This window comes from Malurus melanocephalus, unplaced genomic scaffold (genome assembly GCF_030028575.1).
Source record: "Malurus melanocephalus ecotype Western Australia unplaced genomic scaffold, MMel_1.1 scaffold_412, whole genome shotgun sequence".
Lineage (NCBI taxonomy): Eukaryota > Metazoa > Chordata > Aves > Passeriformes > Maluridae > Malurus > Malurus melanocephalus.
The window spans coordinates 276404-302392 of NW_026623644.1; the positions used below are offsets into that span (position 1 = coordinate 276404).

General features: G+C 52.6%; 2 protein-coding genes across 3 annotated transcripts in view; one reads left to right on the top strand and one right to left on the bottom strand.

The window, feature by feature from the left end:
• The window catches only part of VPS8 (VPS8 subunit of CORVET complex), a 69230-nt gene extending 50954 nt beyond the window's left edge, over positions 1–18276 (top strand). For both annotated transcript variants that reach the window (XM_057379625.1, XM_057379626.1), the window contains exons 41-45: positions 4278–4358; positions 5666–5835; positions 6392–6560; positions 15737–15817; positions 16414–18276. In XM_057379625.1, coding sequence (XP_057235608.1) covers positions 4278–4358; positions 5666–5835; positions 6392–6560; positions 15737–15817; positions 16414–16569 — 657 coding nt within the window. In that variant the 3' untranslated portion in view covers positions 16570–18276. The remainder of the gene's footprint in view (positions 1–4277; positions 4359–5665; positions 5836–6391; positions 6561–15736; positions 15818–16413) is intronic.
• Positions 18277–18338: 62 nt separating this feature from the next.
• CUNH3orf70 (chromosome unknown C3orf70 homolog) overlaps positions 18339–25989 on the bottom strand; it is a 20084-nt gene continuing 12433 nt past the window's right edge. Inside the window, exon 2 of the mRNA XM_057379627.1 lies at positions 18339–20592. Coding sequence (XP_057235610.1) covers positions 20039–20592 — 554 coding nt within the window. The 3' untranslated portion in view covers positions 18339–20038. The remainder of the gene's footprint in view (positions 20593–25989) is intronic.

Below are 25989 nucleotides of genomic sequence, written 5' to 3' on the forward strand. Positions count from 1 at the left end.
AGGGATAAATTCCAGGTAAAGAGCATTCATATCAGAATTTCATAAAATGGGGCAGTAATTGGTACCTTGTAGCTCAAAAACAGGAGTAGRGAAAATAACATCCTAAAGATCAAGAGAAGATCCTATGGAAGGGCAGGTGGTGTTGATTTACAGGATCTCTAGGTTGACTTTGCCTSTTAACACTTAAGTGTTCTGTAGATTTCACTCACTGCCACGAATCTGCAAACCCCTGAGGTGTGTGGAGTGAGTGATGTGACCTGGATTGTCTGTGGGCAGCAGAGAGGGGTGAGCCTCTCGCTGCATCCTGGGGATCCTCTGACTGGTGCCAACAGCTCCACTGTGTCCTTCAGAAATGCTGGCTGTTCAAAGGATTTTTGCCTCTGACGCTCACTGAAGCTTCTCCCAACTCCTCCTCCTTAGGAGATGGGCCCTTCTCCTGAGAGCCTGTCTGTGCTGGGTGTTGCCAGGCTGCTGCCTCCAGTGCTCAGCAYCTCCTCTGCAGAGTCCTTTGTTACAGGACAGACCCTGCATTGAACCCTGTGCTCTTGTCCTTAACCCCCCATTTCCATTCACTCTGCCTCCACACAACCTTTATTCYTGGGTTCCTGGCACTGCCCTGCTCCAGCTCTCTGTTGCATTTGAGGCTGTGTTGTGTTAAACTCTTGCTCCAGGGCTTGCAGAGGGTGGCTGTGGGAGGTTCCTGTGGGATTTATTTGGATGCACGGCTTGGCACTTGGAAGAACATTGCTCTGAATCCAACTGGGAGGTGGTGTTGGKATGGTGAAGAGCAGATCTTACTGAGGGCCATGTCATGAGTGCCCGGCTCAAATGTTTGGGGTTCTGAACCCTGGCTCTGCTGGGATCAGGAAGCAAACTCCCTTGGAGCTAGGCACCAGAGAACACTGGATTTTTTGCCTCCCAGTCATCTGCTTCCTTGGGTAACCTGGGAACAGCATGTAAGTGCCCTGCAGAATCACAACGTGGCAGGTACAGGTGGTGCTTTCCCAGTCAGGGAGATCCCTGTGTGTCAGCCCTGCTGGGTGTTCTTTTGGAGATATGGGCAGTCGCTCTTTGAAGCCATGTAAAATTCCAAACCCTTCTGTCTCAGCCGTGAGCTCTCTGCAGGGCACTGAAATGTGTTGGTGATGTGCCATCTGAACTGTGACCATGGGGAAATAGTGAAACCAGCCTTTCTGGCTCTGSAGTGCATAGAGCCTTTCCCAAGCCCTCCAAATATTTTGGTGAAATGCAGAATTACAAGTGGTGCTTGTCTGACAGGGCCCTCCAGTGCTGTTCTAGCAGAGCTCAAGGCTTGGTGGTAGAGCACAGACACGCTGGAGCTGCAGYCTGGGAGGTGCCACAGCTGCCTGGGAATTCACTGGGGGATTTGTTGGAAGGTGGATAACATCAGTAAACTGAGGTAGATTATCTTGCCTTTTCTGAAAAGGAATTAGAGTATTCCAATTTTAGCAGACTGTTTTTCTTCCTCTTCTGTGTTTAGCTGCTTACAGATTATACCTTATGCAAATGTTAACTTTGCAACCAAAGTACTTGGCYAAAGGGCACCTTTCACGGGCTGGGGCCAGAGCTGCAGCTTTCCCAGAGAACTGGGGGGCTCCTGGCACCTGCCTGTCCCAGCACCTGGGCTCAGCRTTATCTGATCAAAGGTATGTGCAATAACAATTGATAGATTTGCTTCTGCTCATCCTTTATAGTGTTGGGGAGTTATTTATTAACTGGGAGGTCTGAACTAACCGCATTAGGAGAGATACCAGAGGAATCCTCTTGAGCATTAAGAAAAATTCCATGTTATTAAGGATGCRAGTGCTCTCTGAAGAGGGATGAGGGGTTGTGTTAATTCCCTTATAAAGCTGTAATCCTTCGTGAATATTTTGTAAGCAGATGCAGCTGATGCCTCCTRCAAAATGGAGAACTGGAGAGCCCAGAAATTTAAAAGCTACCTCTAGGAACCCCAATGAGGGGAAAGAAGAAAGGATTCTCCAAAAACTATACCAGAGTGGAAGCAGAAAGATTCAGAAAGCCTTTCCTTGTATTTTTTCCATTCCTGTTTAGGGCTTTGGCTGTTTTGCCTTCCGAGTGTGGAGATCAGCCCTGGGATTATTTGTGTGTGCAGTTGTTGCTCTGACCCCTCATGGAGGGCAGAAGCTGAGGTGAATGTGTTTGCAGAGTGCATTACACTGCYAGCAAAGCAAGTGCTGTTTGCTGGACCCAGGAAGAAATGGGACGTGGAAGAGACAGCAGTGGCTGAAAGGGCCGTGTGAGCCCCTCTGGGCTGTGTGTGGGTCCCTGCCAGCTCTCCCCCTGCTGTTTGTTGGTGGCAGCCCTGGGCAGTTTGGCTCTGGCTCCCTGTGCCCATGTCCCATTCCCAAGGCAATGCTGGGATCTGCTCCTGGTTGGGGCAGTGCCTGAGCTCCAACCTGAAACCAATTTTATAAGGTGAAATTAATGAAAGATGTTCCTCCATAAAAGTAATTGATCCCACGAGGCTTTTGTGATCGGGAATTTTGTGGGGTCTGAAGCTGCAATTTAGAAGCATTCTGCCTGTCTGGAGGAATGACCTGGGAGCTGTGGGGATGRTGCTGGAGGCAGGCAAGGCAGCTCCAGCCCATGCAATGGGATGACTCCAGCAGGGAATGGCCACGGGCTCACTGCTGCCACTGGGCTGCCATGCTCAGGATGAGACTTGGCCAGACCACGAGCCTGCTCTGTAGAGAAGAAAGTCTTTTCTTCCTACTGCCCTTACTTTTAGATATCATCAAGCATGACTTGAGGAAAAGRAAGCTCTCAGACTTGTATTCTCTCTCTGCAGAGCTGCAGGTGGGTCTTTATTCTCCTCTCTTGTTCACACCTCCTCTTCCTCCACTGTGTGCAGACAGGAAACGAGTGGCTGTGAAAGTCACCTGCAGCTTAGCAAGTTTGAGCTGCTGTGTGGAAATGGTGGTACCTGGACAGTTTGTGAGTGATCTGTTGGCCATATACTTGAGGGCTTTAGAAGAGTATCTGCTCTGTGCTCTAGATGACATTCCTGCTGTCCCCTGTTCCTCCCTAATCCCTGCAGTGACTCGTGTCATGCCCTCCCTGTGCTGTGCTGCTAARTGGTGCAGGCAGAAGGGAACCTCAGTGTTCAGGCTGTGCTGTTCATGCAGCAGAACAGGAGCCTATGCAGCACATCCAGCTCAACATGCTCCAAATCCACTGCTGGTTTTGACTCACTGCTGTTATTCAGGGCTGTTTTTATTTAGGTTTGAACCTTGGTGTTTCTGTCTGTCACCCTGCCCATGAGGGCTGTTGTCCAAGAGTTCCTTGACTTGCTTTCTATAGCTTTGGTGATCCCCCAGGGTGTCTTGCAGTGTAGCTTCCATACTGCTTTAGTCGTCTTTGTCAGGTGGCTTTTTCACTCCTGCTTCTCCCTGCCCARTCCCAGCATGGAATCAGCCTTGCTCCTACTCCTTTTCTCATTCATCTTATCCAGAGCTTATTTATCCTACTCCTGTTCCCGTTTCCATCATGTCCCCACCATTTTTCTGCTCCCTGGGCTGTTTTCCTTTCCACATCTTGCCAGTCAGTTTTTGCCAATGTCTTGCCCATGCCACCAGACAGCTTCTGTCAGCTCCCTGCACAGAGCAATGCTTCAGGAGGTRCCAGGGTGGGTGTGCAGGAGGAAGGGGCCTTTGGGCTGGAGCAGGSCCAGGGCAGGGGAGATGCACAGGCTGATGACCTGTACCACGGCCCTGGCCTTGAGCTGCTGGGACAGGGTGATAAAGCCGCTCAGGGCAGGTGGAAATCAGCCCTGTAATGCCAGGGGAGCCCCAGGGCCCTGTTCCTCTGTCAGTGGGCTTAGCAGTGACAGGAGTGTGCCTTTCCAGCCTGCAGCTGAGGGGTGTGGGGTGAGCCTGGGGTCAGGCACCCCTGGCTGGGCAGAGCACAGGGCAGGGAGGGCTGGGAGCTGGCTGGTCACACTATTCCCTTCATATTCCTCAAATGTCCTCTAAGTCAGCTCCTGCAGCTCCTGAATGGGATTTCCAGTTTTGACCCAGGCAGAGTAATTTGATGTTGTCATCTGCTGAGTTTTACTAATTACTGATTTTTCCATCAGTCCATGGGATTGTTATGCTGTCCCTGAGCATGTGCAGCATATTTAACTCTGCAGTTGTAGCTTCTGTTGGCAGTTCCAATCCAGAGAATAAAAAGACTTAAAAAGAATCAGAGTGGTCATATCCTGTGACTCAACTCCAGCTTTGCATTTCTTCATACAGGACCCAGTTTATGGAAAAGGGAAACTTGGAGAAATTCAAGGGCTTGTCCTGGGAATGCTGGACACTTTTAACTATGAACAAGTAAGTTGGCCATGTTTCTGCTCTGTCCACTGCTGCACACAGCATTTTTTTCAGCGGCCTGGCCTAGTGCTCTCTCTCATTTGTGATTTCTGTCTGCAGGGCAAAGTCGATGGACATGTGAGTGATTCCTGTGTGATGGGGGGATGGGGAGGGAGGGTGTTTTGCTCACAGATTGCAAGTGAAGGGACTGACAGGTACATGGTGAACACCTCTGCAGCTCAGTTCCATGTTAAATGTACCAGAAGGATAAACATCTGCTTTTTCTCCAGCTCATCCTGCAGTTAGGGAGTCAGAGGCATAAAGCTGATATGTTTTGTCTTTAAATGCAGTTTTAAATAGCAGGTTTTTCAATTAGGCTGATTTTTCCCTTCCCAGTGATAATACTGCACTTCCTTTGTGACCTGATGAGATTTCATCTTCATCTCAGTCCTGCTTTTCTCAGTCCAGTCTCCACACTTAGGCAGTTTTTCTGAAACTTCTTTTCCCCTAAACAGTATGCACAGTGTTCCTTCAAGCCCCCCCTTCATGTGTCAGTGCCATCCCAGCTGCTGCCCAGGGCAGGCCCCCGGGCACCAGCAGCCAGTGCAAAAACACTGTGGGAAAGAACTTTGCTGTGGAGCTGAAAGAAGAGCCATTGCCTGTGTTTGGGTTCCTGCAGAAGGTCTGGGCAGCCCCTGCCCCTTGTCCCTGCCTGGCAGCTCTGGGACAGGCCACGTGTGTCCAGATGGGATCTTCTGGTGCAGCCTTTTGCAGCTGCTGCTGTGGAGYATGGATGGATCAGGGAGCACAGCCCCTGTGCCTGGGAGGAACCTGACACTGGAAACTCAGGGTGGTTCTTTGGGCTCTTTGAAAATGGGCATCCATTGAGAAGGATGAGCACATGAGCAGTTCCGGGTTTTTTTAAGACTTTAATTGCCGTAGTGCATTTGAACTTTGGTTTTTATCAGCACATTTCTCCTAAAATTGGGATGTAAGCAGTAGCTTGCCAAGTGGAAGGGGGGAAAAAAAGGTTTGGTGTGGAAGATGACAAAATGAGCCTGCCACGTCTCTCTTAATGCTCTTGGACAAAAGTCAATACAGGCCTTGCCTATTTGAGACTGCACAGGAATTGCTCCATTAACGTGTGATGAAAGGGTAAATGTTTTGAGGTCAGTGGCTAGAAAGTGTAGAAGGACAAGTGATTTTATTGAGTTGTTTCTGCTCTTGATGAGCTGCTCAGCTGCTTGTTGTGAAGAACTGGTCGGCAGGGAGTTTCTGTAGGCTGGAGGTGCCAGACTGACCTACTCTGTATGCTGTCTTCCACACAGACCCTTCTGGAGACAACCACGAGCCTTTTAAACCATGATCTGCACTGGTCCCTGTGTAACCTGAGAGCCTCTGTTACCAGAGGCCTCACCCCAAAGCAGGATTACTGCTGCATCTGTCTCCAACAGTACAAAAGGAGGCAAGAAACTGCTGATGAAATCATTGTTTTCAGGTAAAGTTAAGGGTTGCAGCTGTGATCATGTTACTAATTTTAAAAGGGGGAACTAATCCACTGGTTGGCTTGCCTGAGTAAGGATCTGTATTCCTGGGAGCAATCTCCCTGCTGCCTTGCACAGTGGGGGCTGGCTGATCACRCCCAGCAGAGCCTGCTCTGCATGCAGCCTGCTCTGCCAGCCTGGCAGCGATTGCCTCCCAGTTCCAGGAGCTGCCTGACAGTTTTTCTGTCCCCTCTCCCAGCAGTGCACTTTGGGCACTGCAGCACCCTGGGCTCATTTGTGTATTTGTACATCTTGGACCTACCCTGGCATCCCCCATGCCCTGTCTGTGACCAGGTGTCTGTAAAATGAGGTGAAATCATTGTTGCCTTGGTGTTCTGGTCTGTGCTGTACCAGCAAATGGGCATCAAGTGTTGGTTCTGTGAGTCTGGGGCTGCTGCAACAGGGTGAGGACACAGTGTTGCTCTGTATTCCCAGATACAGCCCTTCCCCTCCCCAGTGCAGGGCTCAGGAGGTGTTCCCTGCTGCCCAGCACTGACCCTCTCTCCCCAGCTGTGGCCACTTGTACCACTCGCTGTGCCTGCTGAGCAAGGGCTGTGGCACAGTCACCAAGGGCCTCATGAGGTGGATCTGCTACAAGTGCAACTCCAGCAACAAGGGAGGCAAGCTGAGTGAGAACTTCTCCGAGCTGAAAAAAGGGACTGTGGCATCCCTGGCACAGGTAAGGCTTGGGGCTGGTTTCTCTTTGGGTAAACTTCCATCATCACTTCGTTCTCCRTCTGTCTGTGCCTCTGGAAAGCCCTGGAGCAAGACCTGTCAAACACTCTCAGCAGCTCATTGGTCACTTTTCTGAATACCAGTTTGTTTTGGTGGGGGTACAGCTGTGGAAGTCATGGAAACTTGTTCATCCAAAAGTCTTGAGAGCTGGTATGAGGGGCTGCTGGAAACTTGCAGCTGATTGCGGGGACAGTTCCTATTAAATTATTTTTAGGTGTGTTTTATATGAAACTTAGATTAAAAGCTGCACATTCCTTGTGGCTGGATTGGGGAGCCTCCATTTTACCTTCCTAGCAGATAATCTGGCTCTGTATAAAAGGGCTGGGATTGATTTGACTCACTAAGTGCTTGCACAATGTTTTAAGAAGCTTGAGTRTAACCAAGATTGATGCAGCTGGATTTGGGTGAGAGAACAGAGAATTAATTTGTATTTATTATCAGTATTTGTGCACTGAAAGTTTCATCTTCTCTAATTCAAACAGAAGTGCAGCCTCAAAAATGCATGGAGCTGTCRTTTCCCTGGGCTGGTGCTGTGGATGGAAAGCCCCAGTGGCAGGTGGTTTGTAGGGATGCCTTTAGGGATGCTGTGTGTGGGCAGCTGAGCTCTGCTGCTCTGAGTGGTGCYGGGTGAGGGGTTTGTGCCCAGCTGCCTTGGGATGCTCTGTGCTTTTGTCACCATACAGATGTGCACAAAAACAGTGTTTTCACTCCTGGAACCACAGTAATTCGGTCTTGGATTACATTTTTATAGTAGTACTTTGGTTTGGTTCAGGCAGATGATTTCAGTTCCTGCCAACCCCATCCCAATCAAAAGCTGAATGAGGGCCTTAGTCAGCTCCTGTTAGCTGCTGCACTCACAGAGAGGCTTCCTGCTTGGGGGAGACATGGGGAGAGGGAATCTCACAGGCATGTGGAGCACTGTGCAGGCTCTGCAGTCAGGCTGGGTTAGTGTTTCATTTGGTGACAGCAGCAAAGCTCTCCCAGGAGCTTGGGATCCACTGTGCTCCAGCCAGACTGAGCAGTGTGAGTGTCCTGTTCTGGCTGCACAGGGATGTGGGCTCTGGATCTAAGGCTGGGAAGGTTCAGCACCCCACCTGTCACCCTCTGCACTGCTGCTCCACAGGAGTGGGTGTAAAGGGGGTGGGCAGGCTGGTGTGTAGTTTGAAAACTAAAGGCAGAATTAAATACTGAAACTGTATTCAGCATTCAGGTGCCTGACACTTGATTCCAGTGCTTGTACCTGGGTTATYCCTGGGCTCCTCACAGACAGACAGTCAGGGAGCCCCTGAGCCTCCCTGAGAGATCAGTTCTGACTTACCCTGTGGAGAAGGAAGGGGAAACGCTCCTCCTGCTGTGCAGTGACTGGGGTAAGGATAAGATGTTTCCTTTTATTTTCCTGATGAAAGTGGAGGGCTGGCTGGGACTCAGGGCCTGAAGGGAGATGTGCAGACTGGATGGGGAAGAAGGGTTACAGCATGGATCATGTAGTTGTGGGAAAAGTCCATCCCAGGCCATCCCAGTGTGGAATGCTTCCCTGCTGCTTCCTGCTACGTCCTGCTGCTGTCACAAGCTCTTGGCAGGGAAGTCAAGGCTTCCTGTTCCACACATACAGCCCAGCCCAGCAGAGCTTGGCCTGGGTTCAGCAGAGCCCAAGCACTGCTCAGGCCCCCAGCTATCCCGTCCAGTGTCCCAGATTTTCTTCAAGTCTGTGATGTTCCTCATGTACCTAAATTACAGTATTTAACTGTTGTACTCACATGTGATCAAACTGTTGTGCAGTCACAGCTTAAAAATGCTGAGTATATTTAGACTTGGCAATAGGCTGGAGAATCTCCGGCTCCTGCAGGAAGTTTGTTTGCTGAACAATCACTGCTCAGCAGTGTTAACCCTGGGAGGTAATGATTCCTCTGACTTGATGCGGGCTACAGAGCAGACTTTCTGTGCTGGGGAAATGCTGGGAATGCAGACTGGGGAAGATGGGGCTTCTCTGGGTCCCCTCTTAACTCTGCTGGCCCCAGCCAGACCCAGAGCTCTAATGGCTTCCACAGCTGCTGTTTGTGAGCAGRAAATCCCCAGGGAGGTCCTGCTAACACAGTTGTGCTTCCAGCCSTACCCTACCTGGATCCCAGAGAGTCAGATCTGGAACTTCCAGGCCCTTCTGCACAGGGATTTGTGGGGAGGGTGTTTCCTTGCATCCCCTTTGAAGACCTTGAAAACYTAGTTCCCTTTTYRGCAAAATCTAATATGGGGCTTTTTWAATTTTTTTCTTTCCATTGGGAAATCTTCAGTTGAGGTTTTATTTTCTTAGGAAGCCTTGAATTAAGAGTAGAGTCATACTGAGAAATGCCACTRAGCATCTGGAGTGCATTTCACAGCACTAATTCTGCCCTGGCCAGGCAAACGCTGTCAGTTTGGATCGTGCAGCGTGGCTGAGATGTGTATRTGAAACGACAGCCCAGCAGACAGCATTCCCTCTGCCCCTGTGCTCTGTGTGTGATGCTGGGGCCATTCCCTGAGACTGGGGTGGTGGAGAGATGCCATGAGCCAGCAGTGACCTGCTGTGGGATCGGTGACAGCATGGATTTAAGTGGAGCCTGGTTGGGATGAGGGCTTGGCATACTCTGCCCCAGCCAAGGGGATCAGGGAAAAAGGCAAAGGGGCTTTTCTTTTCTTTGCTTCTGCTCCCAAAAGTTTGTGTTTTCCATTTTACCCCTGAGCCTTGCTGTCTTCCCAGGGATGATCCTCTGGGCCTGGAGGATCAGTCCTGCCCTATCTGCCTTAGAGCATACCCTAAATGAGAGTTAGATGAAATGGGAGCTTGTGTTCTGGTAGGTCTGTAATCCTCTTGCAAGGCTGTGTTTGTGCTGTGGTTCTTGGAGCTCGCTGGGGTGAGGGCTCAGCAGCTGGGCTGCTGTCCGGCTCCTGCAGGAGAAGCTCTGGCTATTGCAGACACTGATCCCCACAACTCATTTGCCTCATTTCAGTGAGCCAGCTCGTGCTTTCCATTCATTCTGCCAGCCTGGGCACCAGGATCAGGGAGAGGGAGACTCCTGGCTCCTGGGCTGTGAGCCCTGAGCTGCCATGCTTGGGTTGCTCTGTGGCGAGGAGGCCTGAGCACATTGCTTTTGGAGCTRTCCAGATGGCAAATATGTTTTATTCACGAGTTTAATCCTGTCRAGGCACGCCAGGATGGACAATGGACTTGATCCATAGTTAATCCACTTTGTCAGGCCCTACCTTTGGGCTCTGTCTTGCAGCTTTCCAGTACCCCTCCCTGTGGCAGCCTTCCGGAGCCCTGGGAACAATTCCCCGTGTGAGGGGCTGGTACCACATCCCTCACCTGAGCTCCCTCACCTCTGCTCCACGTGCATTCTGTTGGGCAACAGTGAAGGTTTAGGGTGGGTTTTTCCTCAATACTTATTTTGGACCTCAGCAGATGTTACATGACCTCCATGATCAGGAGCAGAGCCAGCGTTACTCTTTTCAGGGTAGCAGTGACCATCAGTTATTATCTTGTCTCCAGCAATATAAAAAACTTCCAGGGGCTTTGTAACTTTGAAAATATGCAGATGTGATACCCCCAGTAACACCCTAGAGATAATTAGTGTTTTATACAGGTACAAGAGTGRGCATTCTCTCCACTGTAGAGAATGTTCCCATATACAAATTAACTGAGCAAATGTCCTTTGGCTTTGGAGGTGGATTCCTTCTCAGCAGTGTCCAGGAAGTCCAGTAAGGAACTGGAGACACAGAACAACTCTGTTAAAGATTGCTTGTAATGGAAACAAAAGTGATCTAGTAAGAAGAAAACTGAGTGCAGAAGTCTTCATGAGGAGGTAGAGGAGACTGACACCAAAGCTAAAACTGAAAACTAAATGCAAACTGAAAACAACTGATTAAAAAATCAGTATTATCCTTTAGCAGCTTTTAAATCAAAACTGATTGTTTTCTTTGGCTTATCATACTGGAGGAGTGTGTTATTTTGTTATATTGTGTGTTTTTGTGAGAAATATCAGAGTGAATTGTAACTGTGTTCCCTGGCCTTCCTTCAGAGCAATCTGCAACCTAGTAGAGTGCTCCTTCCACTCCTACCATCCAAAGTCTGGCACTCTGGGGCCTGTGAGAGGCKGACACAGAGCAGGGACAGCTGATTCCAAACTGCCTGGAGCCAAGAGCAGGGGACCAGGATCACCWGGGGAAGTTGGGTCATGGCTTGGTTCAGAGCAAAGGTGGCAAAATTGCAGTTGAGAATCTTGGCTTGACTTTACATCTAAATTTCTAAGAAACTATTCCTACAGTTTGATGCAAATTTCCTCCCTTTTAATAAGACGTTGCAGTCTGGGAGGCTGTGTAGAACAGACTCACTGAAATGCAGTTTCAGTTGCAGGCTGTGGGGCTGCAGCCCCCYGTGGATGTTCTCACCAAGTGCAGTGGTTCCATGAGCTGGGCAGTGCCCCACAGCCTGGGGTGTTCATTGGGGTCCAGCACCAGGGAAGGGCAGGGAGTTCCTCTGCCCTCACATAGGGGCCTGGGAGCAGGGACCTGTCCCAGGGGCTGTTSCTGGGGCTGGGCTGGCTCCTGCTGCTGCTGGAGGAGCATTGGCTGCTCCCCTTTGTGACTCCCAGCTGAGAAATAGCCAAGGGGCCCAAGGCTGAGGGTGCAGCTGACTCCTGCTTTGGTGTTCCTCTGAARGAGGGGAGCACAATAAAGGCAAGCYRAGGCTTTGGCTGTTTGCAGCCCCTCSATGGGAGGGTAGGAGAGGGAATTTCAGCTGTGCCAGTGGTGCTGGCTGTAGCTGAGGGTGCAGGGGCTGTGCTGGACAGCAGCACTGGGAATGCAGGSGAGCATTGGTGTCTGGTAAATCCTATCAGTGGGGAGCTGCAGCTCCCCCTCCCACCCCTTGGCACAAGGTGATCYGTGTTTTGTGKTCTGTGTGTGACTTGGGCACAGWCAGCTCTGGGCAGCTGCAGCTGAGCCCCCAGGGCCAGAGCTGGGCTGGGCACCTTGTGAACCTTCCAGATYCACAGCAGTGCCAGGCTGCTCCAAGGGGCAGGAGGGATGAAGGGGACAGATAACAGAGGTATTCCCTTGAGTTTTCCATGAGCTTTGGGGTCACGGTACTGATAAGCCTCTGGCAAGAGAGGTCCCTAATCCTTACACCATGCAGGACTTCTTCTCTTTTCTGTGTGTCTTTACACAGGACTTGAGGGAACATTTGGAGCTGGGTCACGGAGGTTCAGCTTGGCTATCAGGGAAAGGTTCTTCTGTCCCCAGAGGGTGCTGGCACTGCCCAGGCTCCCCAGGGAATGGTCCCAGCCTCGAGGCTGCCCGAGAGCTCCAGGAGCATTGGGACAGCACTGCCAGGGATGCACAGGGTGGGATTGTTGGGGGGTCTGTGCAGGGACAGGAGCTGGATTGATGATCATCGTGGGTCCCTCCAATGTGGGACATTGTGTTTTTACCTTCCCTTTCTCTCCCCAACTCCTGCCCGTGTGAGAACACTGCACCTTCCAGCCTTGTCTGGTTGGCCCTGTGGGATCTGTTCAACAGCCTCTTGGTTCATCTCTAGAAAAGTAATTCTCTGCATGAGGCTTCTGAACTCAGGGGCAGGTGCTGTGCTCAGCCCCAGCACAGGCCTGTTGGGCATCACCTTTAACGTTGAATCCATGTGCTGCCGTGTCTCCCTTGGAGCCTGCTGGATGGGAAATGACCCCTCTGTCTGCTGGTGCCCTGTGAGGATGGGGGGTTGTGTTTGTTTAATTAACTCTGAGCATTGTTACTGCTCTTTGGCTGAAGGCATCAACAGCAGTCCAAGGGGCTGTTGCAGCAGTGCCTGGTGCAGGCAGGAGCAGCTGCCCAGAGCATGTGGGAGCTGCACAGAGCTGTGCCCATGTCCTTCCCTGGGAACACAGGGCTGTGCCCATGTCCTTCCCTGGGAACACAGGGCTGTGCCAATGTCCTTCCCTGCCCAGAGCATGTGGGAGTACAGGGCTGTGCCCATGTCCTTCCCTGGGAGCACAGGGCTGTGCCCATGCCTTCCCTGCCCAGCACAGACAATGCCCTCCCTCCCCTGCCCTGTCCTGCAGGCTCCCACGGCTGCGGTGCTGACTGGCAGAGCACAAACAGACCTGTGCTCTCCCGGGCCCTGAGTGGGAGGTCTGCTCCATAAGTTCAGCCAAGTTCAGCTGGAAATGAGACATCTGCCTGTCCCTTGGCAGTGCCGAGGTGTGAGAGGCCAGGSCTGTGTGACAGACTGGCTGTGCTGGGGAGGCTGCCCTGCCCCCAGCACTTGGGGCTGCGGGCAGTGGGGCTGGGGTTCCTGGCTGCCCCATGTGGAGCAGGTAGGGCTCCCCTGCTGCCAKCCCAGGTGGGGCTCTGCAGCCTCTGGGACCATCCCAGGGCAGTTTCCCRGGTCCTGCCAGGCTGTTCCCTATGTGCTTGTCCTGCAGCCTGGYTTGGCAGGGGCTCTGCACAGCCTGGCAGCAGCAGGACACTGCTGTTCTCAGAGGCGGGTCCTGGGGCTTTCCTGAACTTCATAACAGCTCTGTAACCTCAGTGGCATTCGAGTGCCTCTGGGTCCCAACCTGTCTTGCTCTSTCTTTGGTTGATGTACCAGATTCCTGGGAGTACCCTAGGGACAGCAAGGCCTTATCCCACAGAAGAGAGGTGGATTTTAATTAAATCCCTGAATCTAGATTTGTGAGGCTGATGAGCCATRGTGAAGCAGGCAAGGAAGGCTGAGGGTGGGCTTGGTGTCTGCTGCCTGTGGGCTCACCTCTGTGAATGGGAACATGGGGGTTTCCTTCGTTCCTAGGAATCCCAAAACCTTCCCCAGAACTTCTGGCTGCATCTCCCTGTGTCAGGGAGCAGACCTCGGGGCCGTAGGGTGCTCTGAAGCTCTAACTGCTCTGAAGCTCTAACTGCTGCAGCAGCATTGCTGAGGGGCAGCTCTGGGATGGGCCTCTTGCCATGACCATGGACGGTGCCTCAGCTCAAAGTGCTGGGATCTGCTTTGCCTGGGCATGGGCTGATGATGGAATTTGTAGCTGGTAAATTAAAGCTAATTGCAGACTTGGGAGGGCTGTRTGGTGACTGTCAGAGGGGGTGGAATGCGTGCAAGAAAAACGTGCAGTGGAGATTAGCATTAGCGGTGGGATCTAGGAGAGCTGGAGAAAGAAAAAAGCCTTTCTCCTTCCTCCTGGCCCMGATCCTCACGAGATGAATCGTGTCTCTGGGGTTCTGTGTCTCATCTAAGCCTTTTGAGGGGGTGTGGGGATGTGGCTGGAAGTGGGCTGGAGGTGCTGAAGGCTCCATCCTGGAGCTGTCTGGCCCTGGAGACAGTGTCTTTGCTGTGGAGTGAGCCCAGCACCTTCTGCTGAGCCCCGGGGGCTGCTGCTGCTGCACCCCGGGAGCCTCCCGTGGCTTCTGAAGGGAAGCATGCCTTCAGTGACACAGTTGAGAAAGGAAAAGGCCTGACAGCAGTTGTTTCCATGACAACAGAAAGAATTGCCTGCAATATTTCAGCTCATCAGCCTGGGAACAGACTGATTGATAGTTACATACAYGTGGTGGGGAGAGAGCAGGAGAGGGGAGGCCAATTTGGTCGCCTGTTCCTTGTCCTTGAGTGCCTGTGGCCACAGCAGCTGTGGAGGGAAGCTTTTTCTTGCTTTTTGTGTTTTCTGACTGAGGATGGCTTGCATGTTCCTGGGAAGCACCAGTGCCACCCATCAGCTGCAGGTCCCTGACCCTGTCCCAGGCTCCCAGGCTGTGTGGTTATGCAGGGAATGGGGACAGCTGGCTCCTTGACTGGCACTCAGCAGGGTTGTTTACACTGCAGAGAATATCCTGAAGGGGAAGAAGTGAGGTGGGCAAATGTTTCCAGCCGAAGTGATCTGAACTCAGGACATTCCTCTCTTCCCAGACTGATGATCAAAGGCAGGACCTGTGTGGCTTTGGGACAGTGTCAGGACTATCCAGGCTTCAAGAAACCCACGGGAGGCTCAGTGCATCTCCCATTGCCAAAGAGCTTAAAGTCAATGCAGCTTCAGTCAGTACCCACTGGCAGGACTGTGGCATTTTTGGTTAGTAGCCCTTGGGAAATGTATTTTGTAGAAAATATTTGAACGTTCCCTTAAAAATAGATCCCCAGAGACAGCAGATGCCAGCCTGCTGCTCATGAGGGAGGCTGTTCTCCTGGCTCCTGTTGGGGTTTCTTGATGATGATGCTTTTGCTTTGCAATATGAGCAGAAACATTCAAAATAGAAACAGTGTGGCGTGATAAATGGAACAAACCTACAAGAATCTGTGATGCTTTGTCATCTCTCCCTGGGATATGTAAATGGTGCCGTTTACGGCAGTTGGAGTGTGTGCAGCCCTGCTTGCCTTAGTGCTCTTGCTGCAGCTCTGGGCCCTGTCTTTGYCCTCACCTGCAGCTGCCCCTCCCTGCTGGGGGACACTGGGCCTTGTACCCACARCTGGGCAGTGCCACAGGCTCGGGAATATGGCTGCCATTGCTGTGTGACCTTGTCCCCCCTTCCCACCCCTCATTTCCCAGCTTTCAGTCTGTGGCATCCCCTAGGGGACTAGAGAAGGGTCCTCAGGGTGCTATTATAGGATGCCATTAGTTGTTAATAGCCATTGGCAGAGCCATGGTTGGGGTAGCTGGGACATGGGAAAGGGCTGGGGGCAGCTGCTGCTGCTGCCTGGGAAGGAGCCTGGGGAGGCTGCTTGGCTACAGGGATCTATTACTCCTTTTCCCAGCTGGCTGTGAGGGAGTTTTCCCATGACTTTCTTCCTTCCCCAGAGGTGTCCCAGTACTGCTAGTCTGTTCTGTCAGTGACAGAGCCCAGCAATAACTGTCTGTGGATGCAGGGGTGTGACTATCCTTTGGGCAAGAACAGGATGAATTTTTATTCCCCCCAGATCTGGGGAGATCTGGCGGCAGTGACAAGCACAGGCTGCTTATGCGCATGGTGGCTCCATGCCAAGGGAGGGATGGGTGAAAAGGCCTCCCAAACAGGCTGTGGACTAGCTGCTCTGGACCCAGGAATGAATTTCTCTGTGTGGGAACTTGACACCCTGCTCTATGTGGTTTCTGTAACCTTCTCACTCTTTCTCAGACAAGTTCGGAGTCTGTGTTGGATCCTCAGCAAATCCAAGCTTTTGACCAGCTCTGCCGACTCAACCGAGGCACCTCTCGAGTACGTACTCCCCGTTTGCCCTCTGTTTTTAAACTGGGGGTGGGCATTTCTCATGTTGCCAAGCCAGACATTGGCTCTGACTGTTCTCTGGGGTTTGGTCTGGTGCTGRCACTCAGCTGTGGCACACTGCAAGGCAGCCACACCAGGAAATTCACTGGCAGGGAAACTATGGGAATGCCTCTGGCTGTGGGGCTGGGCCTGGAAGTGTCCATGGGGTGACCCTTTGTGGATTTGTAACTCAGCTTCCCTCCAAATACAGCAGCTCCTGCAGTCCCTCAGAACACTCCCTCCCCCCTATACCCAGCTCTCTGTGTCCCTGGCATTTTCCTCATGCCTCCCATCTCTTTTGGCTGCGGTTGTTGGCACTTCYGGTTCTTTTTTGAGTTGCTTTTCAATTACGTGCCTTTAAAGCAACCTGAAGAGCCCTGGAGAGTTGTTCAGTTGAGGACTGGTGTCCCACATGGAGCTGTAGGGTCTCCCATGCCATCCATAGCTTTACTGTACCTGGGCTGGGTTTTCCTCAGTGCTGCAGGGGCATGGTGATGCCCTGGGCTCCGTGTGCCCTGCAGGAGCTGACCCGAGGGTTTTCCTTGCAGCTGGCACTGCTGACAGAGCTGGCACGTGGGGGCCATGGTGGCGGTGACAAGCACGGGCTGCTCAGCGTTTCCCACGGGGACCCTGCCACCAGCAGTGTCTTCCAGAACGAGAACTTCCAGCTGCACCTGACACCCCCTCCGCTGGCTGAGGAGTAGCACTTCTGCCCCGGCTCGGCYGCTGCTGCTCCTGCCTCGTGGTGCTGGGAAGCCTTTCCAGCACTCCCTGGGATTTCCCTGCAGCACCCTTCCAGAACCTGACCCTCACTGGCATTGGTGGGTCACAACTGGCTGATGTCCTGTGCTGCTTTGGGCTGGAATCTGTAACTCTGGGACAARCCCAGCATGCCGAGGCACAGGGAAGGCTGCCTGTGCTGCCCCAGGGGCTCGGGACAGCAGCAGGAACTTTTCCACGTCACTGAGTTAGCTCTGCCCTGCTGGAGGAGCCTGTCCTGTGCCCAGAGCCCCCGTGTGACAGAGCTGTGCTGGCTCTGGGGCCACATCTGGTTCTGTGCTCTGCTCAAAGCAGCTGTTCTGGCAAGGACTGGCGCTGCTGTCTCACAGCAGCAGCATGGGCTCTGAGGGTATGGAATGGGCAAACCTGGAGCAGGCAGGAGATGACACCTGTGTGAGCAAARTGAGCTGCACACGCTCTGTTCTACTGACCCATTAAAAAGGCCCTTGGCTAAACTTCCCTGTGAGACCTCTGCACTTCTGTGAATGGGCTGCTGGTAAGAGAGAGATGCATCTTGTGCCTGTGGGGGAAGCTCAAACCTGCCCTCTTACCTCATTGTACCTGTGTTGGGGGTGGGAGGATGTATGTGTAAAAAAGGTGCCTCAGGCCTTAGGGGCTGCAAGGGGTGGAGGGTGGGTATGATGAGCACTGATGGTCAGAGAGCTTCCAGCACTTTGCTCTCGCTGCTGCAGCCGAATGTTGGTGGGGTTTCTGAGCTATCTGGTGTGCTCCCCTGGCCATTCCCTTCCTCTGCCTGGCTCTGGGCGTGTGTCAGCTGCTGTCCTCTGAAGCTGTCAGTGGTCCTTCCCTTGCTGGAAGCCCTGGAAYGTTTCTCTCAAGCATGGAAAGCACACAGGCAGTCAGGACAAGCACAAGGCCAGTTGTTCAGTATTTTATTCAAGAGGAAATATACACACACCTCTCCCTGGCAGGGGGAGCAGCCAGCCCAGGGCACAGCTGGGACAGCACGGGCACAGCCGTGTTTGTGCAAAGGAAGGAGCCCCGATCCCGTGGGAGCGTCCCRAGCTAGGCTGTGATGGATGGAGCACAGGGAGATCCCTGCAGTGGGCCCTGCCTGAGYGCTCCCTGGAGCTGCTGACGTTGTCCAGGAACAGAAGGAAGAGACAGCTTATTGTGCTTAAGACGTCTGAACAAATCCTGGGTAGGAGACACTCACAGCTTGTGGGTATTGCTACTTACTTACAGTTCAGAAAGGGTGGATCCTGATGGGGACAGGACCTTGTGGGTCGTRTGGAGTCTGTGCCAGCAGCACCCCCGAGGTCACTGCGCTCCCAGCGGGTGCCCAGGCAGGGCTGTGGCTCCTGCTTGCCTGCAAACAAAGTGAGCTCSTGCTGGGTCGGGGGTCCTGCTCGCCCTCCCTGCCCTTGGTGCCATGGGGAGAGCTGGCGAGGAGCACCCTGCCCTTGGGAAAGGCCCTGCTGCGCCAACCCACCCATCCTGCCTGGAAAGGGGCAGGAAGAGCCTTCCTCTTTCTGGGAAGAAAGCTCAGACAGGCCAGGCATGAGAGTGAGTTTGTTCAGTTCTCCACTCAGATTACAAGTGGAAGGTTAAATATGAATAAATGCTGTAGGTTTATACATGTTTCCTTCTACCTATGGAATGTGTCTGAATGGTCCAAAGACACCAAAATGTTGTTAGAAACCTTAGTTAGCCAAGAAAGACAACCCTGCCCTTAAAAAAGAAATAAATCCTATTTAGTTTTACTACAGCCTTTGTTTAAATGCCCTCAGAAAAACAGAATATTTTCAGGTGCCTTGTGAGAATGTATCCGTTCATGCAATGGCCCAAGTTCCTCGTTCCACAAGCATTGCACATTTTTATGTAAGTCATCAAAATTATAAAACCGGTAATTTTTGTCCGAAAGTCTTAAAGTCTAAAAAGTACAGCATTACTTTATATCCACCCATGGAAACTCCTAGACACGCGCATGTGCACAGACACACTGTTGCCTAAAGTCTTCTAAAGATACGGATTACAAAGTGTATAAAATCGGGAATACATTGTCAGGATACAGTGAGAGATGAGCCATCCTCTACCACGGACTATAATCTAGGATCAATCACTAAYTGTACACGTTTATACAGCCTTGGATTCACCAGGGACTTCTGAAATGCAAACCAACCACACGAGTGGCTGTAACGCTGTRGGAGCACAGGAGTTACTGGCTCCAGCTCATCAGCCGGCTGGAATCTGAGAGCGGCGTTTGTGTTTCCTTCAAGCAGGGCTGAAACCGAACCTCCTGTAGGACAGCTCCGCTACCAGCTGGGTGAGGGACCCCTGCTCCGACCCTGCTCCTGGGCTGCGAGTGGAGGAGCAGGAGCCAGAGCCTCCTCTCTCCCCTAGGATGACCTTAGGCTGTGTTTTAGCAAGCTCACAAACCACCGAGCCCGTGGGCCACCTCCCTGGGGCACCTCCATGCTGTCCCCAAGCTCTGCCGACACAGTGGTGTGGCTGGTAAAATTCTATTTGTTTAAACTTTGTTATTCTTCAGGCAAATGCAGGCTCCGAGGCCATTTGGTCCTGAGTGTCCGGCACCGAAGAGCCCAGGAGGAGGCAGAGGCGGAGCCGGGGGCGGGTGTTCGGAGGTAGTCGCTTCCTCGGCCTGTGCCAGTGCTCCCCATGTGGTATTGGTTACAGGGCCGTGCCCCACCCCTGCCTGCTCCTCCTACAAAAGCCAGACCCTCTCCCGAGAWCCAGGCAGAGAACAGGAACCAGCTGGATTCTGGCAAGTCATCCCCCTCCAGAGCAAGAGCTGCCTTCTCAGGAGATGTCAGAGCCTGGCCAACTAGAGCAGCTGCTCGGTGCATAGCCTGGAGAAAAGTTGGAGGCACTTTGTGCATTCTGTAGCCTGCCATTCCAACGTGCTGGGACCGTGGTGCCGACAGCCTCGGGGAAGGGTCGCACCAGCTCCAGGGAGAGGCCGGATAAGGCGCCGGGACAGAGATCAGAGGAGCCTCGTGTAGCTGTTGGACAAAGATTAAGGGCACCTTGGTTTGCTGCTCCAGAGCTGTGCCCCCCGTGCCAACAACCCGGCGGGTGGAAACATCTCGAGTGGCACATCTTCGTGTGAGAAGTTGTGTGTGGGGTAACCCAGACCAACAAAAGGGCCTCTTTCTGTTAGAAAAGTCTTAAGATTTGTCACTACCTTACGTGCAGACGTGGGAGAGCTGATCAGGCTGAGAACGTGTTAAAATTGCTCAGGCTGCTGCTACTTCACCATATGTGAGTCCTGTGACCGCGCTCCCATGAGAGGAGTCTGAAATATCAAGTGCACTGGAAAAAAGGGATTGTCAGAAAAAATGGAAAATAGAAATACTACAAAAGCAACATTACTGAGAGGGAAGCGGACTGAGCCGATGCCGACTTCTGTGGTCACACAGTGGTTTCTATAGTCTCGATCACTTCCATCTCGCACTGCGAGGGCGACAGGAGCGGGCACTCGTCCGGCTCCCAGCTGCTATCGGGGCTGTAATCCTCCTCTGAGCTCAGCTCGGCCACCCCCTCCGTGTCCTCATCACACGACTCCATGTAGTGAACCCCCACGGCGTTGATGCCGGAGTCCTCGGAGCTGGAGGGGGATGAGCAGTGCTCGGGGTTGGGCGTATTGCTCTCCTTTGCGATTAAGGCGTTGCGGACGGAAGCGTCATCGGGCCTGGCCCTGTGCAGGGCGGGCGGCTGGCGCTGCACGTAGCACATCTTGCCGTTGATGCACTTGACGCGGTAGTTGTCGATGAACAGGTCGGCGATGGTGCAGAACTGCGGCGCCTCGGGCGGCAGCGGCGGCTGGAATGCGGGCGCGAACTTGAGGAAGTGCTCGGTGAGAGACACCGAGATTTGGATGGTGTTGGGCGGCTCCCGCGGGCGGACGGGGATCTCGGTGCTGGGCAGCTGCTCCACGGGGGTCATGGGCTGGTAGACGTATTTACCTGTGGGGACACAGAACAGCAGCGTTTGAGGGTTGGTGCCTTCGAGTCAGAACCCRGGCGATGGCATTCGCACCAAAGTTCCCTGCGGGCAGCACACGCTGCTTCCTCAGGGGCCTCTCCTCATGTGAATCCTCTGACACTTCGTGCTGCGSGTAAGCACGACCTCCCGCACCCAGCGCTGCTCCTCTCCCTGCCCCTGCTTCGAGGGCAGMTCCAGGACACCACCAACTCTGGAGAATTTACTCCAGGGACACAAACTCCATAGCCGTGGAGTGGGACAGATGCCAAGAAAGAAAACGGACAAGATTCTCGAGGCTCGCCCCCCCGAAAGAGCAGTTCTGGCTTACATCTTTGTTCCGATGATGAAAATCTTATTATATTATTGTTATCCCAGTGAGTCTCTTTGCACATGTTTCCAYGGTCTTAGTTTCTGGGGATTAAACCGTGCTTTTCCATATTATAAACCAGAAGTACATACATGACTACAATTAGAATTTTAAGGCAGAAAATAAGGGAGTTTCCAGGCTATAGAAATGCTTTTGGCATCTTGACTATCTGCTTAAGTAGTAAGAAAATAGGATTATGTTGGTTATATTGAGCAGAATAAAGTGTGAACTGAATATCTTCACTAAAAGAAATAAATAAGAGAGCAGAAAATTGGGACTATGTCAGGAAAAACTGAGAAACCCGAGGCTATACCTAAGACTGTAAAATGCTGCATTTTATTTGCTTGAAGCCTCTGAAAGATTCATGTTTCCCCAGGGGCTCATCCSCTGGGAAAGCACAAATTTCCAGAAGCCTCGTGAGTAGTGGGGCTGTCAGAAGAGTTTTGTTGCATGCACTGCAAGTCCTGCTTCCCCCGGGCACCAAATGCACCAAAGCACGGAGGGGCCRTGCGGGAGCTCTCCAGGTGAGCGGCAGAAAGCTCCTGCGTTGGGGAAGGCTGAGTGCTGCGGTGCTTCCAGCCCTGAATCACCCGTTCCTTTGGAAAATCGGGGAACGGCTCGCGTTGGGAGGCGCCTTAAAGACCACGGAGCTCCAATCCCCCCGCCGTGGGCAAGGACACGTCCCGCTAGCCCAGGCGGCTGCGAGCCCCGGGAAGGGCTCGCTCCCCCTGCAAAGCCTCTCGGCAGCAGAGAATCCCCGCCGGGGCTGGGAATCCCTGGCAGCGCTGCGGAGAGCTCCGGCTGCGCTGACTCCGGGGCGATGCCGGCGCTCCGGGGCCCCCGCACCGCCTGTGCTCCCGCAGCTCCCGCGTCACCGGGAGCCTCCAGCACCGCCGAGGCTTTTCCCAGCTCCTGTGCTGCTGAGAGAGAGACGGCTCCTGTGAAAATCGGCGGGGACCTGCARCCTCCGGCGCCCAAGGACAGGGAGCGTAGCAGAAAGGCCACGGAGCCGAAGGAAGAACTCTGGAGCATGAGCGAAGCTCCGAGCACGGCGAGGGAAAAGCCCGYCCGTGTGCCATGGGAGGAGAGCGCAGACAGAGCTGGCAGCCGAGGGAAGCATGCGAATAGCTTTGACCAGCTCCCCTCCAATACCTCATCCATCCTTTCTCCCTGCGATCCGTGGAATGGTAATTGTTAACAGAGCCACGGGGAAAGCTGAGAATGACAACAAATCAAGCTTTTCCCCTGCCTGCTTATGGCTGGATGACAGAAAACACAAAGCCATCCTCTCCACTTGCCATTTCTTTACCGTGGTGCTGTTTCTAAGCCTGCTGTGACTCAGAGGAATGAGGTGCTGGCATCCAGCAGCTGCGGGCTCCAGCCAGAGGCAGAGCACAGCTTTCACTCCTCTGGCGCAGATCCTTGGTTCTGGCGGTCTCTGAACCATGGGATCTCTCAGAGGTTTCTCAAATCTTGTGGACAGAACTTCCCCTGGAAGCTCCTCACCCTCACAGCCACAGCAGCAACCCACGGCTTCCTGCCATCTGCTGCTTCCCAGAAATCCTCCTGTGAAATTAATGAACATTAAATATACCACTGCCTTGCAAAGCCCTACAGCTGATGATTAGTGCGCTGCTGGATGGGATAGTGTCTGATAAATTCAGCTCATGGAAACTGAAGTGCAGCCTGCCCTTGCTTAAAACCATTATGTTCTATTTATCCATGGTTTTGGACAACCAATGATAAAATAAAGCCGGATTATTGGTGAAAAATATTTCCTCAACTCAATTCTGCACCACCCCTATTGGAAGAGTCCAAGGAAGGGTCCAGTRAAGATTTTACCAGGATGAAGAAAAAAAAGTGTCTGTACAACAGGACTTTTTCCACTTAAAGCAGACACCAGATGCTAGCAGAAAGCTGAGGGAAGTTGGGAGTAGAAAGTAAAGGATTTAAGCCAAGGAAGCTTACAGCATGGACATGGAAGGGTAAAACAAAGACTCCCCAGTGTGACTTTTTTGGTGTTTGTTTTTCCCCTTTTGGAAAAGAAGCAGAGCGGCAGCCGGGGCAGCTGAGGTGTTGCTGGGAGCTCAGCTGGTTGTGTCTCTGCTGCAGCAGCTCCCTGTGTGTCTCAGGACTGYCCTGCTGGCACTAATTCCAGGGCAGGAGCCCTAATTCCCGTTCCCTTAGTGCAGGATTTCAGAGCCTGTCAGTGGGACCCGCAGGGGCTGAAAACGTTCCTCACGTTCCAAGGACMAGCTCTGCCAGGGTGGGGCAGGAATTGGCCAACACACAACAAAGAGAATTCACTATATGAACTGATTTCTGCATTTCTTTAGAATCCTSGTACAAGTTGGTCAAGTTTCAGCTGTCCTCAGAGGCAATTTTAGACAGATTAGACTTGTTTCAAACCATGACCAGGTGCTCAGAGCTGGGACTGTCAGACTGGATCATGGACAACGCTGTGCTCACAGCCTCYGTCACCACCCCTCACCCTACATAATGCATGGCAATGCATCAGCCAGGATGCAGCCTATGAAAAATACATGCAGAAGCTTAGAAATAAGATTGCCCTCCAYCCCTGCAGCTTGCAGGATTGCCAGGGCTGTCTTTCTCACAGAAAATGCCCCTACATATTATTTTATAAGGTTCTCTTATTATCCATCTCAATCTGATCCCATGGAAATCAACAGCACTATTTGCTGACTCTGAACRGCTGGCAGCAGTCTTGATAAAACACTACTTTGAGCACCTATTCTGATCCATCCCATTTGACAGACTAGCTCAGAACTTACTGCCTATTTATTCTAAGTCAGCTGCAGAACTCTGTGACTGCGCTGATGAAGGCTCCTGTAAATGACAGTGTTCTGCACAAATGCAAATGCCACACAAGGCACTGCATCCCAARTTGTTTCCTGGGTCACTTCCCCACTATTGCCTATGCCGGAGGGAAGKGAAGGAAAAATAGTGCATGTGTCAAACACATGTCCAAAAATCAAACTCCAAATCCAGTGAAAAGAAATTTGCTGCMTTTGCAGAAGTTTGGGAAGTCCTTGTGCACTGTAAGAGCTGCTGTGAAGTGTCAGAGATCAGGCTCTGCACTTCCACCACCGTGGCAAAAGGGGTCAGGGGAAACAAGAGGCTGCTCCTCTGCTGGGAGCAGTGACTGKGTGAGATCAGGCCCTGCCAGAATCACTGCTGTGGTAAGGCTGGGTTGTCCATGAGAGCGGCTGGCATTGCAGGTGAGATGATGAAATGAGACCCCAGAAACAGAGCTGTAGGCTACACTTAACCATTTGTGCTCCTGAGCCKGCCCCATGCTCGGGGCATTGTCCCCCACCACCACTGTCCCTCCGTCTGACCCCTTGCCCAGTGAGGAAGGGACAATTGTTTGTGCTTTCCTTCAGCTGCCCCTTGTGCCAGCACACAAAMCAAATCCTCGGGGACCTGGCACACCCTACAGCCAATGCTCAACGGCAGAACAATTATTCAAACATGTCCAAGGAAGTGAGTGCTGGGCAGTGCTCATCTCCCTGTCGCTCCCTGCACAGAAATAGGATTTCTGTTGCCAAATCGGATGGATGCTGTTCCCAAAGCCTTGGCTCCATGCCTCCASTGAGCCTGCCAGCAGGCTAAGGCAGGATCCAGCAGAGCAGTGAGCTCCATCATCACCTGCACACCTCCAGCAAACTCAGGCAACTTGGAATATTTTTTGTTTGTGGCACTGATAAGCAGAATTATGAGGCTGAATGACTGGAAGCTTTATTAGAGAGCCTYGTGCTTCCAAACCCCCACATCAAGCCTTGAGAAACAAGCCACGAGGTCGTTCTCTATGATTTTTGCTAATTGGGCAGTCTGCATKCATCCTCACCAAACAGACACAGCAGCAATTTCTGTGGCTAATACAAAATAACTTAACCATGAAATAAGCAGAGGTGCTGCTGGAAGATTTTTATTCTCCACTTCCCTCCATCCCAGCATTCTGGTTTACCTCTGACACTCATTAATGTGCTTGGCATATTGGAAAAAAAATAAGTCCAGCTTCAGGAGGGAGGTTTCGTATAACAAATTGTCAAGTTTTACCCTCTCAAAATGCTACTTTGCAGGACTTAGTTGAATTGCACTGCACTTCAGAAAATGGTAGGAGAGAGCCATGGATCGTACAGGTCTAAGCCAGCAATACATGCCACAGATATTTGTGCACATGCAAGGCGTTTAGACATCTATTAAGTGAAACACAAAAGCTTTTTTTCATATGTATTCTTCCCCCTGCAGCTGCTGGGACAAATATTTCTACAGCCTCCCATCTGCCAGCTCATCTATCTCAAAAATCAGTGAGGTTAATGAAGACCTGCTACTTGCAGGCTACTGAACGAGTSCTGGCTCTGCCGAGGGACTGTTCCCGTGTGGCCAAGTCCCAGGCAGAGGTGGGCTGGAGGTGAGCTGGCTCCGATCCCGGGAGAATCTCGGTGCCCTCGGCTGCGGTGGATGCTGCAGGGAGGCTGGAGCTGTGACCCCAGGGCTCAGTCACCCAGTCAGGGTGGAGGGCTGTGYCCTGTCCAGCACAGGGAGCTGCTCCCCAAACGTGGGAGAGCTGGCGCTGCCTGACCCCGCACCTGCGGACAGCATCGCTGAGCCTCCCTCCTGGAGCCCGGTGAGATTGCCGCTCCAGCGGTGCCAGGCTTTCCTCCTGCCACCGGAACCCTGCCAAAACATGCAGCTCACACGGGAGGGGAATCGGTGCCACTGTGCAGAGCATGAAACCCCTCGAATGACACAGCACACGGCTCTGAAGGAGTGGAGGCACAGGAAGCGTTCCCAGGTCACAGGCGCTGCCGTGGAGGGTTCCGCTGTTCCGAGGGGAGCTCCGTGCGCGGCTCTGGGACAGGAGCGGCGCTGCCTCTGCTCACAGCGCAACAACCACGCGCTCCTTGGGTGCCACCGCTCCCCACACCCTGCGTGGGGCAGGAGAGCCCGGGCAGGCTGTTCGGGAATGCCAGCCCTTCGGGAATGC